General features: G+C 36.2%; 2 protein-coding genes across 2 annotated transcripts in view; both read left to right on the forward strand.

Annotated features, from left to right (window-relative positions):
* Window positions 1-799: 799 nt before the first annotated feature.
* LOC148957870 (uncharacterized) lies at window positions 800-9,527 on the forward strand. Its single transcript, XM_089114367.1, has 7 exons — window positions 800-845; window positions 1,314-1,366; window positions 1,699-2,094; window positions 2,223-3,065; window positions 3,290-3,424; window positions 3,632-3,849; window positions 4,332-9,527. The coding sequence occupies exons 1-7, from the start codon at window positions 800-802 to the stop codon at window positions 6,637-6,639; spliced, it is 3,999 nt and encodes a 1,332-aa protein (XP_088970493.1). The 3' UTR covers window positions 6,640-9,527.
* A 61-nt stretch (window positions 9,528-9,588) lies between these two features.
* LOC135687238 (uncharacterized) overlaps window positions 9,589-22,591 on the forward strand; it is a 35,671-nt gene continuing 22,668 nt past the window's right edge. Inside the window, exons 1-14 of the mRNA XM_065203750.2 lie at window positions 9,589-9,927; window positions 13,140-13,266; window positions 14,063-14,158; window positions 14,751-14,816; window positions 15,718-15,783; window positions 16,423-16,463; window positions 16,782-16,858; window positions 17,064-17,137; window positions 17,466-17,553; window positions 18,720-18,833; window positions 19,563-19,673; window positions 21,506-21,546; window positions 21,955-21,980; window positions 22,168-22,246. Coding sequence (XP_065059822.2) covers window positions 9,686-9,927; window positions 13,140-13,266; window positions 14,063-14,158; window positions 14,751-14,816; window positions 15,718-15,783; window positions 16,423-16,463; window positions 16,782-16,858; window positions 17,064-17,137; window positions 17,466-17,553; window positions 18,720-18,833; window positions 19,563-19,673; window positions 21,506-21,546; window positions 21,955-21,980; window positions 22,168-22,246 — 1,248 coding nt within the window. The 5' untranslated portion in view covers window positions 9,589-9,685. The remainder of the gene's footprint in view (window positions 9,928-13,139; window positions 13,267-14,062; window positions 14,159-14,750; window positions 14,817-15,717; window positions 15,784-16,422; window positions 16,464-16,781; window positions 16,859-17,063; window positions 17,138-17,465; window positions 17,554-18,719; window positions 18,834-19,562; window positions 19,674-21,505; window positions 21,547-21,954; window positions 21,981-22,167; window positions 22,247-22,591) is intronic.

The following is a 22,591-nucleotide window of genomic DNA, read 5'->3' on the forward strand; positions in this document are numbered from 1 at the left end:
TAAAGACAGGGGATCAGGGGGCCTTTTGGGTGTCCTCTATCTCCCTTCGTGGGTACCTTTATAGGTTTTGAGGTACGGGACGGAACGACGTGTCTAATATAGAGATTTAGGAGCAAAGGACATTTTTGATATTTTAGTGATTTTTTTGCTTAAAAAAGGTTATTTGCCTCGCGGAAATAAGATTATGGTTTTAATCATGTTTGCAGAATGATTGTTCACATCTTTCCCGACACGTTCAGAATTTTAGGGCCAAATTTTGAACCAAAATGGCACGTCCCCGCCAGTCCCCGCCCAGAAAAATAGGCTTAGTTGTCCCGAGCTTTCCCCCTCCAATCTTAGAGCAAGGAATATAAAGAATTCCAAAATTTTAATGGAGCTGACCCTAGAAACTTTGAGATTTAAATAGATTATTGACTCAATCGATGGTCTCCTCTTTAAGGACAGTAGTAAAACTTGTGCGTAAATCAGTAAGCGTAACTCGCAGCTAGGGACTGCATACCTCCCAAGATAAATTACGCAGCGCCGGTATTCCAATGCGCAGGAGCGTCTTAGCTTTTAGGGAATAAGTCTTTAGAATGCGGCTCGTTGGCTTTTAGGCGAGCTGCGAGCTCTAATCCGATTATTTTGCCCGACTCTTGGCGTCGGTCTCTTTTTAGAAACGATATTTGCTTTTCAATTAGAGACTGCATGAGAGAGAGATTTTCTGATTAAAGTTTTTCGCGGGAAAATTCTTTGGAAAAATTTACGGAGTCCTTGACATAATTTTATTGTGCGAAATTCGGATCAGAAAGAAATCGAGATGAAAAACAAATTTGGGCTTGCTGGTGGTTTTATACCAAGATCAGGTTCGTGTGCATCATTTTGTTAGCTTTTGCTGTCCAAAGTTTTTGCTAAATTTTAATACTGTGACATTCTAAACCGGGGGAAGAAAGTCATGAAAGGTAAAATTAAGTGATAACGACAAAAAATTAGTTTTTATTTTACTAACTTTGAGGCCAGTTACGTAGCGCAGTTTATGGTATATATTAGCTTGATATAATAAGGGGCCCTTGGTATATAGGGGCTCCTTTTCCGATTTGTTCCCAAGCACCTCGGTTAGCTTTGTTACGCCAGTGTCTGACGTCATTTGACCTACAAATCAACGAATTAACGGATAAACTAAAGATCTAACAAATATTATGATCGGGGGTATATACGACCTGGTAGGAGTTATCGTGTTGGTAAAGGGGAGAAAAAGGGGGTCGAAAATTTTAAATTTTCGGGCTTGATTACTTTATTGATGGTCATTATACAATAATTAATTTTTCCAATAGACCATTCCAATCAGCAGCTCAATGAGAAGGTTTGCCCAGCTGTTTTATCACAGGTACGTGTAATCATCAAAATCACCAAGACTTTTTTCATTTAAAGTATTTACTCTCGTTACATTTAAAGTATTTACACATGTTAAAAAGTTTTTAAATTACATTTGGTTTCCAAACTGACCTGTTATAGCCTTAATCTGCAAAGGAAAACAAGTTACAAATGTATGTATGTATAAAAGCCAATAACCTATTCCAAATGAAGGAAATCAAAAAGATAAATGCGAAAAAATGGTTTTCCTCCTGCTTCTAGAATTTGCCATCCTTCTCGCCTCAGAGCTCTCGCTAACTTTAAACTGAATGAAACAATTCTACTAATTTTTTATCACTGTTACAGGATTTCATCGCAGAATGGAAATCCAAAGGTCTATCACGGGAGCGCTTATCCATTGCCAATTTACCGCCGGAACGTCAGCCTGGAGCTTTAAAGTTTATGAAAGTTGAGAACTTAAATAAACCTTCAGTCAAGGGGTTCGCAAGAATATTACCATTGAATGACTGCCAGTCAATACTAGAGACACTTACGAACAAGAGCAACAACTTCAATGCCGTAGAAGTAGGAAGCCACGTCTTCACCTCTGTAGACATTAGAAACATGGTGACTATACACCAACTAGAAAAAATGAAAAAACACGCAGCTGAGACAGAGGTGTGGCTTAACACAGCTCACGAAGTACCAACCCCATCTTGTACTGCTCCAGAAATCAAATGGATACAAAAATTCAAGCAATGGGTTTGGCCTCACCAGGATACGAAGGTCTTGCTCAACCCTTCTACCACAACATCCGATCTCGTGACTCTTTGCGGTAATGCTTGGATAGAACTTCAGACGATTCAAGCTTTTTTGCCATGCATCAATAATGTTTCAAATGGACGGGAGCTTTGTCGTTAAGCAGCCTGATCGCATTAAATGACAATGACCTCGAGAAAACCCTGAGCGAAGAACTTCGCAACGTTTCAAATATTATTTTCATTCTGCATGTAGGATTGGATGGGAGGCACCATACACAAATTTCATCAACATCTTTGCCAGGAAACCACTGGGCACTGTTAACATTAGATTTGAGTTCTGGTACCTTCCAGTATTTGGACAGTTTGTGTTGGGCAGTTCCAGCGAATTTAGGAAGGCAGCTAAAAAGGATTTTGGAAGCGATAAACAAGTTTCACCAAACTGCGATACAAATTCCAGACAACGTTCCTTCTGCACATTCTGTCGGTTGCAGTGGCATTAAGAAATGTAAGAATGGCTGCTTGGTCAATTATCCAATCCAAACATGTGGCAGTGTATGTGGACCAATCAATGTGCTGATGGCAGCAATTTTTGTAAATTCATCGAAATACTGGCAGGATGTTGTACAGTCACAAGTTTATATGCCTTCATGTTGGCTTCGCGATCCGACCAAAAATTCCTCGTACATTCGTAAGGTGCTGATTTCATGGTTGATGCAGCAGCGTGTAAACGTATGCAACCTTGGAATTCCAGAAGAGGTTGATGTTTCACTGCAAAAACCATTGGAAACTGGGGAAATAAGATGTAAAGATAGCATAGATAGAACAGAAAAAATATCACAACCATTGTATGAACATAAAAACAAAAGGACAGCCGATGTTATAACCATTCCGGACACATCGAGCGATGAAGAACCAGCCATGAATGCCATTTCACTATTAGAAGATTATGTGGGTGCAAAAAACGAAAACGAGGTAACTAGCTATTAATTCGAGACTTGACGTACCTTCCATCAATATAGAAGGTTATTCAATTCAAGGTAAGGGTATAACATATCTTTACCTAACGCAAAACCTTGATTCTGCAAAAATTATTGATTCCTTTACAATGAAAATGAAATTTAAATATAAATATATATATACATAAATATATAAATGTACTTGTAGAAATTATACAAAAATCATGATTTTCCTCGTAGATGGTCAGCGATCTGTTGGAAACAGCTACCACGATTAAGCACACAAGTTCATCTACAGACCTTGATAGAATCCCCATGGAAACGATGACGTTGTCACAAAATCTCAATCATACAGTGGGACCTAATTCGCCTCTCGTACGTTTTTTTGCATTACCTTTTTTGTACTCATTGAATAACCAAAAACAACTTTTTGAAACGTTGTTATCAGTAATTAGATTATGGATTTTAGTAATAACATAGGAAATTGATTATGCTTAATCTTCTTCATAAATAACGGTTGAAAAAGATTGTCTAATTTGTTTCACTTTTTTATTTAACTTTTGCTTTATCTTACACTCACAGAAGGGTGGTAATACTACTGAAATAACCGTATCAACTGAAGAGGATAAAATGCAAAGTACCAAGCCAAAAGAAAAAAAGAGCGTTATTTGTGGTGCATGCAAACAAACGTTCAGCTCAGCTCATTGTCTGTACAAGCATCGGAAGAGAAAACACCAAAATAGCACATTGACGCAAGATAAAAACCTGCCTATATCTTGTTCGTATTGCGACGAATACAGGTAAAAAGTCTTTCAAAATAAAATCATCTTGAAATTATTTAACTAAATAATAAAAGTTGACTGATATAAACTATTATCGACATTTGGAAGATCCAAATTGACACACATTTTATACTAGAAAGTGATAACCAACGCTACATTATTAAAAGATTAAAGACGCTAATAGCTGTCGTTAATATGTTTCCATGAGGAATTATACGTAGCAGCAATCTTTGGTTCCAGCTGTCTTTTTGATTTCAGCTTTATTGACAGAAACTAAACTACATTAGAAATTTTACATTTCATAATTTTCTAATACACCCTAGTGGATGAAGCTCAGCTTTTTCTATTTCTTGTGAAATATTCTTATCTGAAATAAACTTGAGAGTAGACATGTATAATATGGTTATCTTTTTGGCGTTGGTATCGCTTTAGAATTTTAAAATGGGCATTTGAACAGTAAGTTCAATTTATAAACAAAAAGCATTTATTGTATATCGCAGGTGTGAAACCATGACGCAGCTTATTCAGCATACCAATGACACGCATGATGAGGATTTAAAGATACATAAACAGGGATTTTCATCTGAAGCTGAATTCAAGCAATGGAAAGAAAAAGTGGAAAAGGAAACCATTTCATGGTTTGTAAAGTATCAGAAAAGGGAAGGCAAAAACTCCATCATTGATTGGTATCGGTGCAATAGAAGTGGCACATATAGGCCGCGAGGTACAGGCAAACGGGCGATGAAGCAGCAAGGTAGTTCAAAGATCGGCGGACATTGTACTGCCTTCATGAAAGTTATTTCTTCAAAAGATCGTGGGAACGTTGTGGTGGAAGCCTGTCTTGGACACACAGGCCATGAAAAGAAACTCGGACATTTGAGGATTCCGGACCAATTGAGGCAAGAAATTGCTGGAAAACTTGCCAAAGGTGTGAAAATTGAGTCGATATTGGACGAGATTCGTAACAACGCGGGAGGTGGTATATTTAGGGATCATCTTGTGGATCGCAAAGACATCATAAACGTAAAGCATCAAGTAAATGTAGACTTGATGGAAAAAGATTCCAAAGACACAAAAAGTGTTGACTTTTGGGTCAATGAGCTACAAAATGGTACATTTAATCCCGTACTTGTGTACAAACCTCAAGGAGTGAACGAGTACTCGCTACCTGCAGAAGACTTTTTGCTTGGCATTCAGACAAAATATCAGTTGGATATGCTGAAAAAATATGGAAGGAAAATAATTTGTATGGATTCTACCCATAAAACGAACCAATATGACTTTCAGTTGATCTCAGTGCTAGTCATAGACGAATTCGGAGAAGGTGTGCCTGTAGCATGGTTAATTTCAAATAGGGAAGATCAGCTGGTTCTTTCCCCGTTTCTTGCAGCCATGGCGGCGAAGTGTGGGAACATGGAGACGGAAGTCTTCATGTCAGATGACGCAAACAATTTTTACAATGCTTGGGTTCTAAATTTTCCAAGACCAAGTAAGAAATTGATATGTGCTTGGCATGTTGATAAAAATTGGCGAAAAGGCCTGAAATCACACATTTCAACTACAGACGACATGGCAGTTGTTTATGCAGCTCTGAAAACAATGCAATTTGAGGAAGATGAAGCGAAATTCAGAAAGCAGCTCCAGGAATTTTGTGGCTGGTGTGAAAAGACATATCCGCGGTTTTACAGCTACTTCTTCCCCACGTATGTGAAGCATGTTGAGCAATGGGCATTATGTTTTCGAATTGATGCTGGCATTAACACAAATATGGCAACGGAGGCATTCCACAACATTTTGAAAGGATTATACTTCCAGAAGAAGCAGAATAGACGAATCGACCATCTACTCTGCCAGCTTTTGAAGATAGCTCGTGATAAGGTTTTCGATGGCTTGATCAAGAGTGAAAAGGGCAAGCGTACCTACAAAATGAGAGCCACAGATGAACGTCACAAAAGCGGCGCACAAATCAAAGAGCAGGACGTAATCAAAGTAGACCGTGGTAATTGGAGAGTACGCTCGCAAGAAGATGATAGTCGAAGTTACTGTATTTCATCATTAGAGGACACGTGCAATTGTATTATTCGTTGCTCCAAATGCAGTGTATGCAAACATATGTATCGCTGTGGCTGCATTGACTTCAATGTTCGAGGCATAGCATGCAAACATATTCATGCAGTTCACATACGACAACTCAATTGTAATGAAGAGCCAAGTACAAAAAAAGTCAAAACAAAGTTGAATGTTGATTCGGAAGAAAGTGAAAATGTAAAGTACTTTCAAGAAATATTGCGAGATAATTCGGAGGAGCCTGGTTTAATCTTCAATCTAGCTAGTGTCCGAGTTGCGATGTTAGCAAAAATTGCCGAATTAACTGATATTGTTCAAAGCTCAACAAGCCCGCAAGCGCTTCGAACAGCAATGGCACATGTTAAGTCTGCAATAACCGTCGCACAAGGCCTTGGGCGCCTGGATAACGAACATGCCTATGACCTTAAACCTAAGGGCTACATTCCACCGAACAAGAAATTTGATATCCAGCCAAGATTCATAAAAACGAGAAAAGCGTACAGGAAACCGCAAAACAGTTTGTCATTCCCCACGACAGAACAACGGAAAGATGTAAAGATGAAGCTTGCCGATCAAGTTCCATTTATATGTGCATTCTGTTTCCAAGAAAACGATGAAAAAAATGATCAAGAGGTTCAGTGGGTTGAATGCCCTCAATGCGGATTATGGGCACATCGGCAATGTGATTGTAAGGACACTTCCACTAATGATTACATTTGCTCTATTTGTGCTTCTGTATAAGTGCTGTCACGATTTTGCATAATGTTTGCAACCTTGAAAAAAATGAATTTTCTCTACCCATTACCCCATAAAGCTAGCTAGCTATTCATTTTAAAAAAGAATACACCTTATATCTAGTACATGTTGAAAGGGAGCAAAACCTCCCTTTGCTGCACACATCCATTCTCGCTATGGTCGTAGCCGACCCAATTGTAAACAGATATTTAATTTAAAAAAGAATACACCTTATATCTAGTAGATGTTGAAAGGGAGCAAAACCTCCCTTTGCTGCACACATCCATTCTTGCTATGGTCGTAGCCGACCCAATTGTAAACAGATATTTAATTTAAAAAAGAATACACCTTATATCTAGTAGATGTTGAAAGGGAGCAAAACCTCCCTTTGCTGCACACATCCATTCTCGCTATGGTCGTAGCCGACCCAATTGTAAACAGATATTTAATTTAAAAAAGAATACACCTTATATCTAGTAGATGTTGAAAGGGAGCAAAACCTCCCTTTGCTGCACACATCCATTCTCGCTATGGTCGTAGCCGACCCAATTGTAAACAGATATTTAATTTCAAAAAGAATACACCTTATATCTAGTAGATGTTGAAAGGGAGCAAAACCTCCCTTTGCTGCACACATCCATTCTCGCTATGGTCATAGCCGACCCAATTGTAAACAGATATTTAATTTAAAAAAGAATACACCTTATATCTAGTAGATGTTGAAAGGGAGCAAAACCTCCCTTTGCTGCACACATCCATTCTCGCTATGGTCGTAGCCGACCCAATTGTAAACAGATATTTAATTTCAAAAAGAATACACCTTATATCTAGTAGATGTTGAAAGGGAGCAAAACCTCCCTTTGCTGCACACATCCATTCTCGCTATGGTCGTAGCCGACCCAATTGTAAACAGATATTTAATTTCAAAAAGAATACACCTTATATCTAGTAGATGTTGAAAGGGAGCAAAACCTCCCTTTGCTGCACACATCCATTCTCGCTATGGTCGTAGCCGACCCAATTGTAAACAGATATTTAATTTCAAAAAGAATACACCTTATATCTAGTAGATGTTGAAAGGGAGCAAAACCTCCCTTTGCTGCACACATCCATTCTCGCTATGGTCGTAGCCGACCCAATTGTAAACAGATATTTAATTTCAAAAAGAATACACCTTATATCTAGTAAATGTTGAAAGGGAGCAAAACCTCCCTTTGCTGCACACATCCATTCTCGCTATGGTCGTAGCCGACCCAATTGTAAACAGATATTTAATTTCAAAAAGAATACACCTTATATCTAGTAGATGTTGAAAGGGAGCAAAACCTCCCTTTGCTGCACACATCCATTCTCGCTATGGTCGTAGCCGACCCAATTGTAAACAGATATTTAATTTCAAAAAGAATACACCTTATATCTAGTAAATGTTGAAAGGGAGCAAAACCTCCCCTTTGCAACTCCTTCTCACTCTAGCTGTAGCTGACCCTATTGTAACAGCTATTTATATGTAAGTTGTCACTGTCATTGTGAAAGTAGTGTAAAGTTTAAAAAGACATAAAAAGCATTTTAAATTTACATAGTTGTGTATTGTATAGTTTGAAAAGAAGGGTCCCATTTGATATGCTATTAAATCCTTTGTTGAATTAAACAGAGAAATCTTGAGACAGTTTTGCCCAATTTTTGAGTTTGAAATTAGCATAAAGGCTAAAGAGCTTTTGGAGATTTGGGATAATGGAGAAATTTAAAAAATTGGACCTTGCCATACCTTGTTAAAAACAAAATGCATGAGGATATAATTGCAAGCAATTGATCATAGAGGATTCATTTAAACTAAAAATTTTAAATCTTTAGACTTAAACAGGAGCATGTTTTGATAAAACTCTTAATTCTTTTTCAACATCCATTAGTAAGTACTGTGTACAACTTTGGAGTAAAAATGGTATAGCAATTCCTTGTTAATACTTACATCAAGCTTTTGAGCCAAAATAAGAGCACATAAGAAGAAATGTTAGAGATAGAGTAAGACGTATTTGTCAAACACTTTTAAGTTGTTTACTTCAGCAAAATGTGTCAAATTGTTATACAAAGTAAAAAAATTCAATCATTTACACAGACAAATTAAAGTAGAACAGATTAACATTGTGTAGTCTTTCTTGCATAAAAAGTGACTTCATTTACATGTAAACTACCCAAATCATGAAAATGCAAACACATGCCATACATGATGCCATACAGACAGTATATTCTTTTGTGTTTAGAACAGGGTGATTCTCAATTTCAACTGAGAGTTTCCCCCTTGATGCAATTATCAGGCAGCAAATGTGTTTTGCATTTTTTGTTAATTATTCAAAGACTTATTTGCTCATCTGCATCTGCAGTTTCCTGGAACCATGGTTTCAGAAATTTCTCATTTTCTCAGGTAATCAACAAATTATGTTTTTGCTTCTGTTTAGGGCAGTAAGCATTTGCATGCAACCGAACACTTTTACAAATATTCCCTGTTTAGAACAAAAATTCTGTGTTAGAACCTATCCACCCCCAAACTTCACACTTGGTTTGTCAAAATCTAAGTTTTAATGCCCCTTTGTGGGAATGTGCCCATCCACTGGGCCGTATTCCATTGGGGTGGGATAACATTTCCCACAAATCAAGCGAAAGTAGAAAAACAGTTCTGAATTTACCTCCCTCCGCAGCATCTCAACATGCCTAAAAATCGCCTAAACAGTTGGCAAAAATACTCGGCCAACATTCGCCGGTCGGGCACGGCACCGTTCGCATTCGTACAAAACATTACCAAGATTCCGAAAACGACAACCAAATTTTAAGGATGACTCCTGCGCATTGGAATACCGGCGCTGCGTAATTTATCTTGGGAGGTATGCAGTCCCTAGCTGCGAGTGTAAGCGTAATATACACACCCTCTTAAATTTGCCTCCTGTTGAAAAGCTTGAATGCGAAAGAGGCATTTCCAAAAGCGTGGCGAATGATTTGCAAACTTGAAAAACGGCTCTAAAACATCCAAGATGTAAATAAACAAGATTTGTTCGATGGCATGGAGGAGAAAAAGGAATCAGTAGCTGCTTGCGATACTTTAAACATCGATTCTGGAAGAAGTGTCGCCAAAAAGAAAAGAAAACATGTTCATGACGCAGATACAAAAGTTCGTACTCCAACCCAATCTCCGTCCAAGCGAAGATTGATAGATAATTCGAAAACAGGCTGTAAAAGTCCCAAGAAAAGGAAGACTGCACATGATGATAACGCGGAAGAGCAATTAGCCGATGATGACGATTGGTATGATTTGAAGTAGAATTAGTTTGGGTCCCATATCTTCTTGGTGTCAAAATTTTTTTTCTTGAATTGCTTTGTGCCAATGGCTTCATTGAATTTTCACCAAGAACATGCTCTAAATGCTTACTTGTCAGATGCTCTGTGCCGAAAAGGCTCCAATTCACCCTGGTGTCTGATTTTGTCTTTAGAAGAAGAAAAAAAAAGAAATTGGCAGTTAAAAAGATCTGTATATAGAAAATAATAAGATACAAATGATAATTTCCATAAAGTAATATGATAGGATTCTGTTTGGATAAAGTGGGAATATTAGGCAGCCCTATCGAGTTTCAGTTTTGAAAATGAGTGAGCTTTTTAAAAAATTTGGAATTTTTTTGGTCTGCTTAACATCTCAAGGCCATTGGCACTCAAAGAGAATCAATGAAATACCTCTCTTCAAGGAAACACACATTACAGGCACACTTTTTAGAGGATGCCATCACCATCAGTTTGATTACCAGATTCTTCCAAATCTTCCTTGGCACTCTTCAAGGGATATTATTATCATCCTGTGGATTTCTGGAAAAATACTAGGTTTCATAGTTGCAATAGAACTAACCCGTGTTTCATGTTTGCATGCTTACAAGTGATTTTACTTAGTTCTGCCAAAAGTATGACACAACTTGACCTGTGTGGATAGGATGTTATCTTGACATTTACTCTTCTGTAGCTAGGCCTTTTTAGGAAAGTAGGATTTTTATTCTGGAAAAAGTAAAGAATTTAAACAAAACAAGAACTCTGCTTGGTGTGTCTGAAAGCAATAAAATACTGAAATGGCATGTATCATGCAAAATCTGTGAGACTTTGTGGAAACTGCATTTGGTTGCATGTAGACACTGTCACCCATGCCATCAGCCCCAAAAATGACCAAATTCTAATGTTATCATATAATTCAATTGATTTCAAGAACAAATTATCATGATGTTGATTTTTGTGTTTACTTTTTATGATGGCTTTGAAAACCTCAAAAGCCTTATGACTTTCCTGGATCCCATGAATATTAAATAAAACTAACTCTTCAAATTTAGGTTATTGGCAGTCTATTACCATTAAATTCTTGCATGATTCTGGTTTCATTTTGATCTGAACAAAATGGTCAAATTCTAGTAATCAAAGTGTACCAAACAGCATTTACTGGAAGCGAGTATTTGTTTGCCTATTAAATGAAATTTCACGCATAGCTTTTTTGAAAGAAATTGAAACTACATATTGTTGCAATATAAAACGATAATTATACTAATTAAAACTAATAGATAACTTAAAGATTTGAACGGAAAAAATTGTTTTGGGGGTTTTAAAAACAATGAGTGCGAGTGACAAAGCTTAAGAATCTGTGACATCACAAGGTTTGCAGTTGGTTCCGATTTCAAAATAAAGACACCATACCACTAAGTCAGATGACAGACACAACTTAAACAGGGCTGTTAGTCAAACAATTCTGCAAATTGTGATACTGGCATGACATTTTGCAATAGGGTAGTTTGATACACTGAAAATTGCCCCCTTGGCACGAAACTTTACGCTAAGGGACAGTTTGATACAGCAGTTTGATACAGATATAGAACCTAACTGGGAATTGCCCTCTTTTTCTTTTGGTAGACTGGGGTACATTGCTCCACACCTTTAAAGACAGTGTTATTGTATCTCAGTCGTACTTTATAGACCAGACGAAAGTGGTGGGGAGTACCACTTCGGGGCAGGGAAATTTTGATTACCAGTTTGGAGCTCTTTATCAACTGGTGGTATTGAATTGCGATAGTAAATGGGATTTGCCGCAGTTTGTATGGGGTAAAATGGGGAATAAATCAGGAGAAGTTCCTGCTCATCCTCTGCGAAGGCTGGAATGATGTTTTTAACAGAATAAATCTGGTCTAAGCTTTGGAATATGAAGGATAGTTTATCTTTTTGGTAGAAATATATTTTAAGTAGTAAAATGAGCTTTAATTTGTCATGTGACGTCTTTACTACTTTAAACGTATTTCTACCAAAAAAGATAAACTATCCTTCATATTCCACTGCTTGGACCAGATTTATTTTGTTACAGTAAACGTTTTCTGGATGAAATCATCCATTTTTTGATTTTTTCACATTCAAGTAGTGGAACTTTCAAGGCACACAATGATACCAAATTTGAAACAAACAGAAATTTTGAAAATGGAATCAGTAAAATCCTGTTTTCTCCGGACTTTCCTCTACATATAGCTACAAAGAAGCTATTTTTTACATAAGGAACCAATCAAATTACTCAAAACTTTGCACACGACCAGAACAGATGTCAGGTAAACAAATGGTCTCTCAAAATTTTTGCATTTGCTCTGGTCCGTCTTTTATAGTGAAAAACAGCTATGAGGGGGAAGAAAAATTGTTTGCCAATTTTGCCAAGGGGAGGAAGAATTTGAAAAATCTGAGACACATTTTGGTAGCTAAATATCTGCGCTTTCTGCGGATATAAGTTTGATTTTGTTACCACAATCGCAAGGGTACAAAATATTATTTGAAGGTGGTACACTCATTTAAGCAATAAATTTGCCTGTAAGTATAATTTTACAATATTTGCCAATTATTTTTATATGGTTGGAATCACCACGTCCTTGTGCATCAAATGATGTTTAGTTTTATCTGATTCAGTTAATAGTTTTGCTTTTTGAGAGAGAAAAGCAGATATTGTGTCAGAAACGTTTACCGTAACCTTAAAAACGTCATTCTAGCCACCCTTCTCCTTCGCAGAGGATAAAGTAGGAACTTCTCCTGATTTAATCCCCATTTTACCCCAAAAAACAGTGGCAAATCCCTGTTTACCATCACAATTCAATATCACCAGTTGATAAAGAACTGGAAACTGGTAATCAAAATTTCCCCACCCCAAAGTGGTACATCCCACCATTTCCGTCTGGTCTATTATTACTACAGCACAAAACTTTGCAGAAAGACGGTTCCACAAGAAAAAAACCAAAAAAATCTGCAAACTTTGATTATTAGATGTGTGCCTATATTTAAAGTTGTCAAATGTCATTTCATAGGCACTTAAACTCACAACCCCTTTATATACTGACAGTCATGGCTGAGAGTGTATACAGGGGCTTCAAGAAACACTTCATAAAGAAGAACCTGTTATCCAGATATTTTAGAACTATATGCCCTTTTGTGTAATTATGCCTATTGTGTGTTTTTTGTTATAGGAAAATTTGCAAAACAGAAGAAGAAGAAAGAGAAGATGCTCTGACAGATGTTGCTAATGAGCTAGCTGAAAAGATTGATGCCAAGAAAATAAGTTTGTCTGCAGCAAATGTTAAAAGCATATTGCATGTAAGTAAATGTATTTTTTGGTTGTAATTGATTATTCAAAGATTGCACTTCAAAGAAAGATCTCAGCCCAATTGGTTGTGAAACCCTAAACAAACAAATGCATCATTATATTTTGTTGGGTGTGTATGTGTTTCACAATAAACCCAGTTTCTCACAGCAGGTTTGCTGTTACAGATCTGGCTGTTTATGGCTGGGAATCGCCCATTAGCGCTTCCACAGCCACTTAGTTTGCTCAAGGAAGACAATAAGAACAAAAATTTTCTTACTGTTCTTTTTGGCATTTTGTTTTTGGAAATATATCTTTTTATTGCTCATTTAATTTTTATTAAAGTAAATCCTTTAATTGGTCCCCCTTTAGAAACACTTATTGATGTGTGCTTTTTCTATAGTCCTATCATTTTTATGGTCTTATTAAAAGAAATGTACTGTAAGGTGTAAATGATACAAATAATACATGATACAATGACAGTGATACAATAGAAGACACCGTAATGATTTGACAATGGTCACTATACTCCCTTGTATAACCCCTCTACTCAAATTAGCCACACCCTGGAAAATAAGATAACTTATAAGCCCCCATCCTTAGATAAGGCCTAACCCTGTCACAGGTCCCACCAATGTTTCGATTCATCATATTAGTCCACTCAACATAAAACGAGAAACTGAAAATAAACAAAATATTTTTTCAATGTTTTTGTTGTCAATATTATTGTATTTTACAGTTTACATAAAGTTCTACATATATGCGGATTGTGGATAGTTAATCTTTGATTCCTTTCCTGACTCCTTCCAGCATCTTCTGACTGACAAACTACTTGTTGAATTTACACAAAGAGTTGCACTGGATGCTTCTGATAATGATATACAAGCCTCAAATGAACTTGGCCTTGTAAGTATCTTGAATACAGCTTATCTGTTTATTGAAAGTTTTTCCAATAACTCGGTACACATATGATAAGATGAGTCTAGGCACTGATAACGGCCTAGGTAATATCTTATCCACATGCACCACCCATGTTTCTTTTTGATTAATTGCATAGCATTCATAAAAGTCAATATGATTTTATGAACCATCTTCTGTGTTGCATTAAACAATTATGTAATACAAATAACAGGAAGTGTGTTCAAGCTTTTTCTTCATTTTGCACACAAATGAGAACTGTTCACTAGTATTTTTTTGTTTTATTTTAATAAAAAGCATTTAAAGATAACTGTTCAACTGCAATTTAAGATAACTGTTCAAGAAAGCAGCTTTTTTATTTGATTATTATCAGCCAACAGCTTTTATTTATTGCTGTGGGCCAGGATTTACTGAGTTTGGTTTGAATATTTTTTTTTTTTGTAATCAAAGTTTTTATGCAAATATAAAAGAGGTTTTAAGGCAAATATTGTGGGCTTTATTTTGACAAGATCCTTTTGTAGCAGTAGTAGTCTCAGTTTCAAGCATTTGATATTGATCAGACTGTTGTTGATATTTTCAGGAGACAAGAATTACACGATCAATATGGAGAAAGGGAAAGACAGGTGACTCTAAGTTGCAGCCAAAGGTTTGTTTGAATAAGACTGATGATTTTTTTTTAACTTCAACCCCTGAAAAGAATAAAGTTTTTTATTAATTTAAAGAAAATGAATCTCAGTTCTGAATGACATATTAAATCATAGACATATTTGTTACTTATATTCTCATTTGAAACAGGATATTCTGTGTTCTAATCAAATAATTTCTGTAAGTAAGAGAAAACAGAAATTATTTTTATTGTGTCAAATGTAGAATGTTTCAAGGTACTTGGTTCATGTGATTTCGTATACCCATTTGTTGATGATATTCTCATAATAGTAGCTGAAATAACTAATCTTTTAGCTCATTGCTACATCCTTATTAACAACAGCTTGGTTGCTTCTTTTTGCTAATCCGCACAAACATCACAAGATGAAAATGTATTTTTTTCTGAACTGGAATTCCCCACAAAATGATATTAAGTGTACTGAACTGCGTGTAATGTTAATACTTTTGAACTGATTTCTGGAGGATTTTATAAATAAGCTATTCCAAAGTACTCAATGGCATACAGACAGAATTTTACACTTCCTCTGTAATATACCCAAGACTCTTCCAATGCTCACAAATTCTTACCCAAAAGAAAAAGGAGGCGTCATCCTTCCTCCCCAATTCTTGTAGACTTTCGAACACTCTGCTTTCTTCCTGCTTCCCAGTCTAATAAAAACCTGTCTTTTTCCAATACTAGAATCAACAAGCTTGATATTTTCTATTCGAGATCCCTTGAAAGGGATGACACCTCCTTTTTCTTTTGATCCCTAACATCACTAACTAAAGCATTTTTATGTAAAAGAGTATAGCAAATCTTGGTTGCTTTCCCCAGCTTTACCCTTAATACAACCATCAGACAATTTGGTAATATCTTCATCCTTTTTCTTCTTTTTCTACAGTTTTTTGAAACTGATCTTGCAGAGGATTCAGAAGATGAAGAATACCACCCAGAAAAAGAGAACTCTGTGAGTGTGCTAGAAACAACATTTTTTTGGTGTCAAGCAACTTTGAATAAATAGGTACTTTGGAACGTGTATCCAAGCCTTGAATTGTTTCTCAGTTTATTTCTTTCGTCAGTTCTCTTCCACGCCTTATGTTCTTTTTGGGCTTGTGATATTTGTCCATTGTCTGTTTAGTAAAGCAGTTTACCATTTGGAGAAAATCTTTGATGCGATAAGGGAGGTTCTATTTATTTTGACGTGTTGGTTATAATTATTACATTTTTCGTTTCCATTCATTTTCATCTTATGTTTATAGAATTAGAACTACCCAGTTTACAATTTGCCATGTGAATGTAGAAGTCAAACCCACTTACGACATTTATGCTTAGTTTATAAACTTAATTTGATTATATAGCTTATTACAATGAATCTAATGTTTAATGAAATATAACAAAATGAAAAAATACGGAATGGTCTATGTCAGAAACCCAACAGTAAGTTTTTAGTCTCTATTCGAAACAATGAATTAGGGATGGTAGTTTCTGAGTAAAGATTAATCAGAACTTTTGCTTCACCATTAACGAAAGATAAGGTATTTTCGTAGAGGAAAGATAGACTAAAAATGCACGTGCAGATGATTTAACTACCCCGCTATTTTTGCAGATGGCTCCAAGTGATGATGAAAGTGTTACAACAAACTTTAGGTAATTTTGTAGAAATAAATTAAAATTTCAGTTTTGGATGATTTTACTGGAAAATAGGCGTCTCATCTATTTGCTCGATTAGTTTTCGACTTTTCAAATCTTTCAAGCGCTTTTGTGGCTACCTCCACATTCTGATTTTTTCCCAATGTCTATTTGCGATTATTGAGTCCAGGTAATTGTTTCAGATCTTTTTCTGTTGTTAAATCTTAAGGATGAGGTATGTTTAAAAAATATATTTTTTAGATTGTTCTAAAGATCTCTAATCCCGTTTCAGTCTTTTTATTTTAGTATTTTGATATCTAGTTTCCCGCTTTGCAGTGATCAACCATCGCCTTTTTTACCACGGACACCTGATTCAGTGACTGCTTCACATAAGGAGAAAGAATCACTTGAAGGTGGGTCTGCAGTATCACAGAGAATGCCATACTCTGATCCTGGTATTACACTTGCATGTATCTCTTTCCACTTCGACATCCACGTTTCCCTGAATCTAGTTGTCTTTTGGATTTTCAAGTTACCTACGTTTCTTTTCCTTGACATGCATGTTTTTGTTTTATTCCTCAACTTTAAATTCATATTTTTATTTTATTTTATTAACAGTTATTGAAGAAGGCGTAAGTCAAGACAGAACTTTTAAAGTGCCTGCCACCCCACCATCTGCAAGTAAACAGAAGGTAAGCCAAGTTGAATCCATACGCTGTTACCCCTCGATATCTTAAAATATCAAAGTTAAAGCGATATTTCATCAGCTCAGTGTTAGTCTAATCTAGCTGTACTTTGGCTAAAAATTCTGGAGAAGTTTAAGGATTTCAGGTATATATAATTTTGTTTGTTTGCCACTTTGACGACTCACTGACTGATCCTTTGAGAGTGGAGTTATGGCTCCTTGTTTAGAACAATCTTTTGATTTGTGAGCATCGAATGCTTCAGGGCTTAATCATTTTCTATTGTTTTACTTGCTTATATAATGAGTTGGTGATAAGAAAGCTTTTTCAATTTCAGCATGATGGTGACTTTGACAAGGAAACCATCGCATATAGGACAAGGTCAAAGATTTCGATGAGAGAACTTTCTTTAGATGCCTTGACAGGTAAGTTGATATCGGATATCGGAATTTCAAATGTTTATTTTTTTGCGAAACATCTCTTCAAGAAACTTTTGCTATCTTCGTATTTTATACCAAATTCGTGTCATTTTGTACCAAGCATTTTTGTCATTTTTCCAAACATTTTGACATGCAAAAATATTGTTTCTGAACTGCTCAATATTTTTGGCTACCTTTGTTAATTCCAATACAAGTATTGATTCCTATGATACCCCAGGGCCATTTAAGGAGATGTAATGTTCTTAAATTCTGACTCTTTGCTTTCTGTTAGTTACTATTCCATATGTCCATATGCATGTACTTCTGCTAAAAGAGGATTTTTGGTAGACAGTCAAAGACATTAAATCAAACCATTAGAGCCGTACCATTGTGTTTACTCCCTTCGAACCCTATTTTCCAATCTTCATCATGTTTAAAAAGAATATTGTTTGAAGGGAACGAATTAGTTTGGACTGGTGGAAATGCTCACCACATTGTAGGGCAAGTCTTTTTTTCGAGATGCAGTGTTAGAAATAGTATCTAGGTTTAAAAGCTTACACTTGGAACCTAAACTGCGATTGGTAGGGATATTTTAGGTGGAGGGTATAAAACCGAGTACAATTTTAGGGTTTATCTTCAGAAGTAAATTGTAGGGTACCAAATACATTTATATGCAAAAAATTTTCGGAAAAACTGGTCTTCCAGATGGTCGTTCCATCCAGCAGTTTAAGAATCCATCCACACTAAAATGAAAAAAAACGCTATTGTGTAGACAGAAGGAATTTATTTTCACCCTTTAAAATCCATTGGTAATATTTTCTTTAGGCAAGAGGCACTGATTGGGCAACCTTAGCAGTCATGTACTCGCTTTTTCAATTGGCCTATTTTAATCCTCAACTGGGTTTATATATTTCCTAGCTTGATATTTGACGATCATAATTCTGATATTTTATACTCTGAAAAATGTCAGGCAAAAAGTTTTTTCGCTGATTTCAGTTGATTAATTCCAGTTTACATCTGTCACAATATTGTTCGCTATTAATTGAAGACAGAAATAACTACCTCAATCAATATTTGTATCGATGAACCTTTCGCACTATGTTACACCAACCTTCCTAAAAAAAATCATCATCATTTTTTAAAATCATTGACCTCGTTAATTCGTTTTGCAGAAACCTTAACCCCTCCAGACTATGATCCTGCGCTTTACGACTTTCGGAAGCCAGAAGAGTTGGACCCGGATGACCTTGAGTGGCAGAGTTGGCTCAGCAATCTCTTTAGGCAGGGTTGGTAAACTAATTCCACTTCTATCAGGTTTCTGTTAGATGGCTGCGTCGGTTAAGTGTAGTCTTTTATGCCTATATGTTTGCTCCTTGGCTTTAAATCATTTTATTCATTTGATTTTAAAAATTTCCTAATTTTAAACGTGCACTTTGCCATAACAGATAAACTTTCCAAGCTTTTTCAAAAGCTGAAACATAATTACAATATACAAACTTATTAACAAAGTCACCATGCATATGCATATACAAAAGATGCGAAAATCATACAACATTTCATTCATAACTATTAGCTCATGTTCTCCTTTCAAAGGTTCTCGAATGCAATCCTTGTCAACAGTCTCTGAAATGCTCTGATGCTCAAGGGTTGTGTTAATTAAATTAACTGTATTTTCATTAGAAGCAACCGCACTGCACTCTTCTCCCGCTGATCCATGTTGATTGTACAGTTAAATATTATAGCTATCTAAAAGGACACCCAACCTTTAAACAATGCTCAACAGATGATGCCAAACTACGCAATATTAAGCAATGATGCGTCTTTATGCAAACATAGAGGAACTGTTGCAAAAGTGCATCTTTTCTGCTTGATTTCTAAAGATTATGGCTCCTTTGATGGTTAGTATTGTCTAATAAACTCGTAGTGTGCTTATTATTTCATAGATTTGTTATATAAGCTAGAAATATCAATGAAATTAGAAGCTTCGAAATGAAATAGCTTACATTTGTCTGCAGATGAACTCGACGAGTCAATGGAAGAAAATGATGAGGACTTTAATTTCATGGCAACTGAAGAAGAATTTGACAAAGAAGAATTTAGAACTGACAAAGGAGTTCGGATTACACGTAAGTAACTGTAAAGAGTTGGTTTACACCATTATTGTTCGCTTTTGATTTTGAATATTGTTCGCTTTCAACTCAATATGCTCTTTTCTTGCAGTGTTCTTTATCATCGAAAGAATTTAGCAGCCTTTTTTGATACTATCAACTCTTAGAAACGCCGAGATTTCCCCTAGTTAGTGATTAAATGCTGGCCATCACAAAATTGTCTCAATTTGCATGTCTCACCTATCTTATTGCCTGAAACTTTACTACATAATGTATGGATGAAGAGACGTTATTTATCATTCTCGTGTTAGTGTAAATACATGCATCTTGAATATTTATAAACCTAGGAAGGTGCCAAGGTATGACCAATAACAATATAATCACCAGGGAAAACAGCTCTTCATTAACAAAATTCTTAACTACGAAATAAAGAAAGTTAAAGGTAAAACGAACTGTGACATGTAATATTATTTCATTAGCCAAGAGTAATAACAGTTCAGCAATAATGGTCAGGAAACTGGGTCCTGCCATTTTTCTGTTAACAGTCCCGTTATTTATGAGTTTATGTGGCAGTGCTTTTCTAGCTACGTTGAACGCATAACCCAAACATTTTGGAAAAAGTAAAAAAGAAATGTCAGATCAAGAGGCCTTTGTTCTGCAAATAGCCAAGAACTGAACAGAAATTTAGGGTTTTTGCTATCTGGTGTTTTACCCCCTAATGAGTATCAGATGATCACAAGAACAGATTAACATTAACTAAGTCTTAATCTGTTAGAATATAGACCTACCACACAGGCCATAATATTTGTAGTTGTTGGTGCACCTCTTTGCCTACCACGAAAAAAGAACTTCACACCAATACCAGCAAAAAAGAATTTTTCGCTGCTGCTTGATTATGTGGACCATTCCTATTTGTTACTGCACATTGAAAGAGCAGTGGCCATGTTCCCAGACCTTTGACTGCTTAGATGCTCGCCTCCTGTACCAAGCAGCAAATGGGTGCCCTGTGACGAACTTCCTCTCTAGCTCTACCACTACCAGGATAGGTACCCTCTCTAATAGGCTCTTTCTAAAAGTAAGAGCCGCATAGGGACCCATTCTTTCCCCTTTACCATCGAAAGGATGTTAACAACAATGGTAAATAACAATAAGAACAATCAGAAAACAGCGGGAAATTTCAGATGCTGTTAAAGTCCTGGTCAAACGAACTGAACATTTCACTGAGCAACGCTCAACATGCCTGCTCAACAAAAAGTTCAGTTCATTTGACCACTTGCTTAGCTTTGCTCAGCCTTGCTCAGTCTTGCTCAGTCCTGCTCAGAGATGTTTGACGGCGATCAAAAATGTCGAGAGAGTCATTAAACATTTTTTTGTTCGATATGTTGTATGAGCGATGCTCCGTTCGTTTGACCATCCAACTGAACTTTGCTCAATTCACGCTTGTCTAGCTCGCGCGATATATTTAAGTTTTGCACCATGAATACCTCGAGAGTTTTGTGCTCACTAAAACGTTAAATTGCGTCATGAAAGCTCATCATTTCGACAACATTAAGAAGGCCCTTTGATTTACAATAGTTATGTGCAAAATTTTCAGTTCTCATTGCGGAGGCACTCGCATTTATCATTCTTTTTGTTCATTGAATTATTGGGTGCAAGGTTCAGTTCGTTTGACCACCCTGTACTGATCAGCACGCTGAGCAGAGCTGAGCAAGGTTTGTAAAGGTTGGAGAAATGTTCATTTCGTTTGACCGGGGCTTAAGACATGCTTAAATAATGAGAATATAGCATAGTATTTTGTTGAAAATTGATCTTAGAAAATATCATTTTCAAGCTTTGACTGTTCGTTTTAGACAAAGAATTGGAAGGCTTACTAGATGGAATACTCGATGACGTAAGTGTAATGTTCGCAGTATTTTCAATTTAATAAGGGAAGAAGTAATATCAAACTCCTCAATTAATTAAGCCCAGCAGTGACGTAAAATGATGAATGGTCAAAATACTTTTGAAAGATTTGTGGGACGCATAACGCTCTTCTACGTTTAGTTAGTTTAATTTTAAGTTCTGGTTTGGTTCTCACGAAGTAAAAAAGTAAAATGCTTTTTTATGAAGACAAAGAATCTTTTATCGCGTACAGCTTTGCACATCTGAGTTTCGGGGCTTATTTATTCTATGAGAAAATTTAATCTAATCTTCAGTAACTGACCATTTAGATCATTGTTTGTACAGTAAAAGTTTATTTATTATCACTGCTGGTGTTTTTATATCTGTTGAATTTACACTTTGCGTTTTCCTTCTCTAGTTTGGTGACAATATAAAAGATCAAAGGTATGCAAAGATATCTGTAATTGTATCTCCATTCAAGTTTCTCCATTATGGAGGCGAAACCAAAACTGATTGCTTGATTAATTTTGAAGATCAACAAGACTTCCCACTTGAGCCAATAAAGAAATTTAATTAAAGTTCACATAACCGTCACACGATTTCTTAAAATGATCCTCTCTTTCTGTTTTAGCACCATACTTAAATTTGTCATCCCCAAGGTCTCTTTGACGGCAGAACAGAAACTGCAATTAATTGCTCAGTTGCAACAGGTAAACATTTTCAGCTTCGCACTTTAGTTTAGGCCATGCTGGCTTTTTGTATACTGTTCAAGTTTCTCTGTTAAATTAAAAATAAAACCCCGCCTGTGTAGACAGAAAGAGTTCGTTTCAACTCTTAGACTCTAGTACTATTGGATATTTTAGCAGCTGCTGATTGGCCAAAACAAGGAACCAATCAAACGCCCCATTTTTCCTTGCACGTGACTTTCGATCCACACCTGGATACGAATTTTCTGCTTACCTTCGGTCACTACCCATTGTTGATACCCTGCACAGTGTCAGATGAAAAGTACTTCAGTATGCTATCTTTCCTCTATTTAGTGCAATCTTCAAACT

Source organism: Rhopilema esculentum, chromosome 20 (genome assembly GCF_057945365.1).
Source record: "Rhopilema esculentum isolate cy_ngs chromosome 20, ASM5794536v1, whole genome shotgun sequence".
NCBI lineage: Eukaryota > Metazoa > Cnidaria > Scyphozoa > Rhizostomeae > Rhizostomatidae > Rhopilema > Rhopilema esculentum.

Coding starts and splice junctions, on each gene's coding strand:
- LOC148957870 (XM_089114367.1), top strand. CDS start 800: ATGAAAAACAAATTTGGGCTTGCTGGTGGTTTTATACCAAGATCAG. Junction 1,367..1,698: donor GCCCAGCTGTTTTATCACAG/GTACGTGTAATC, acceptor TCACTGTTACAG/GATTTCATCGCAGAATGGAA. Junction 3,850..4,331: donor TCGTATTGCGACGAATACAG/GTAAAAAGTCTT, acceptor TGTATATCGCAG/GTGTGAAACCATGACGCAGC.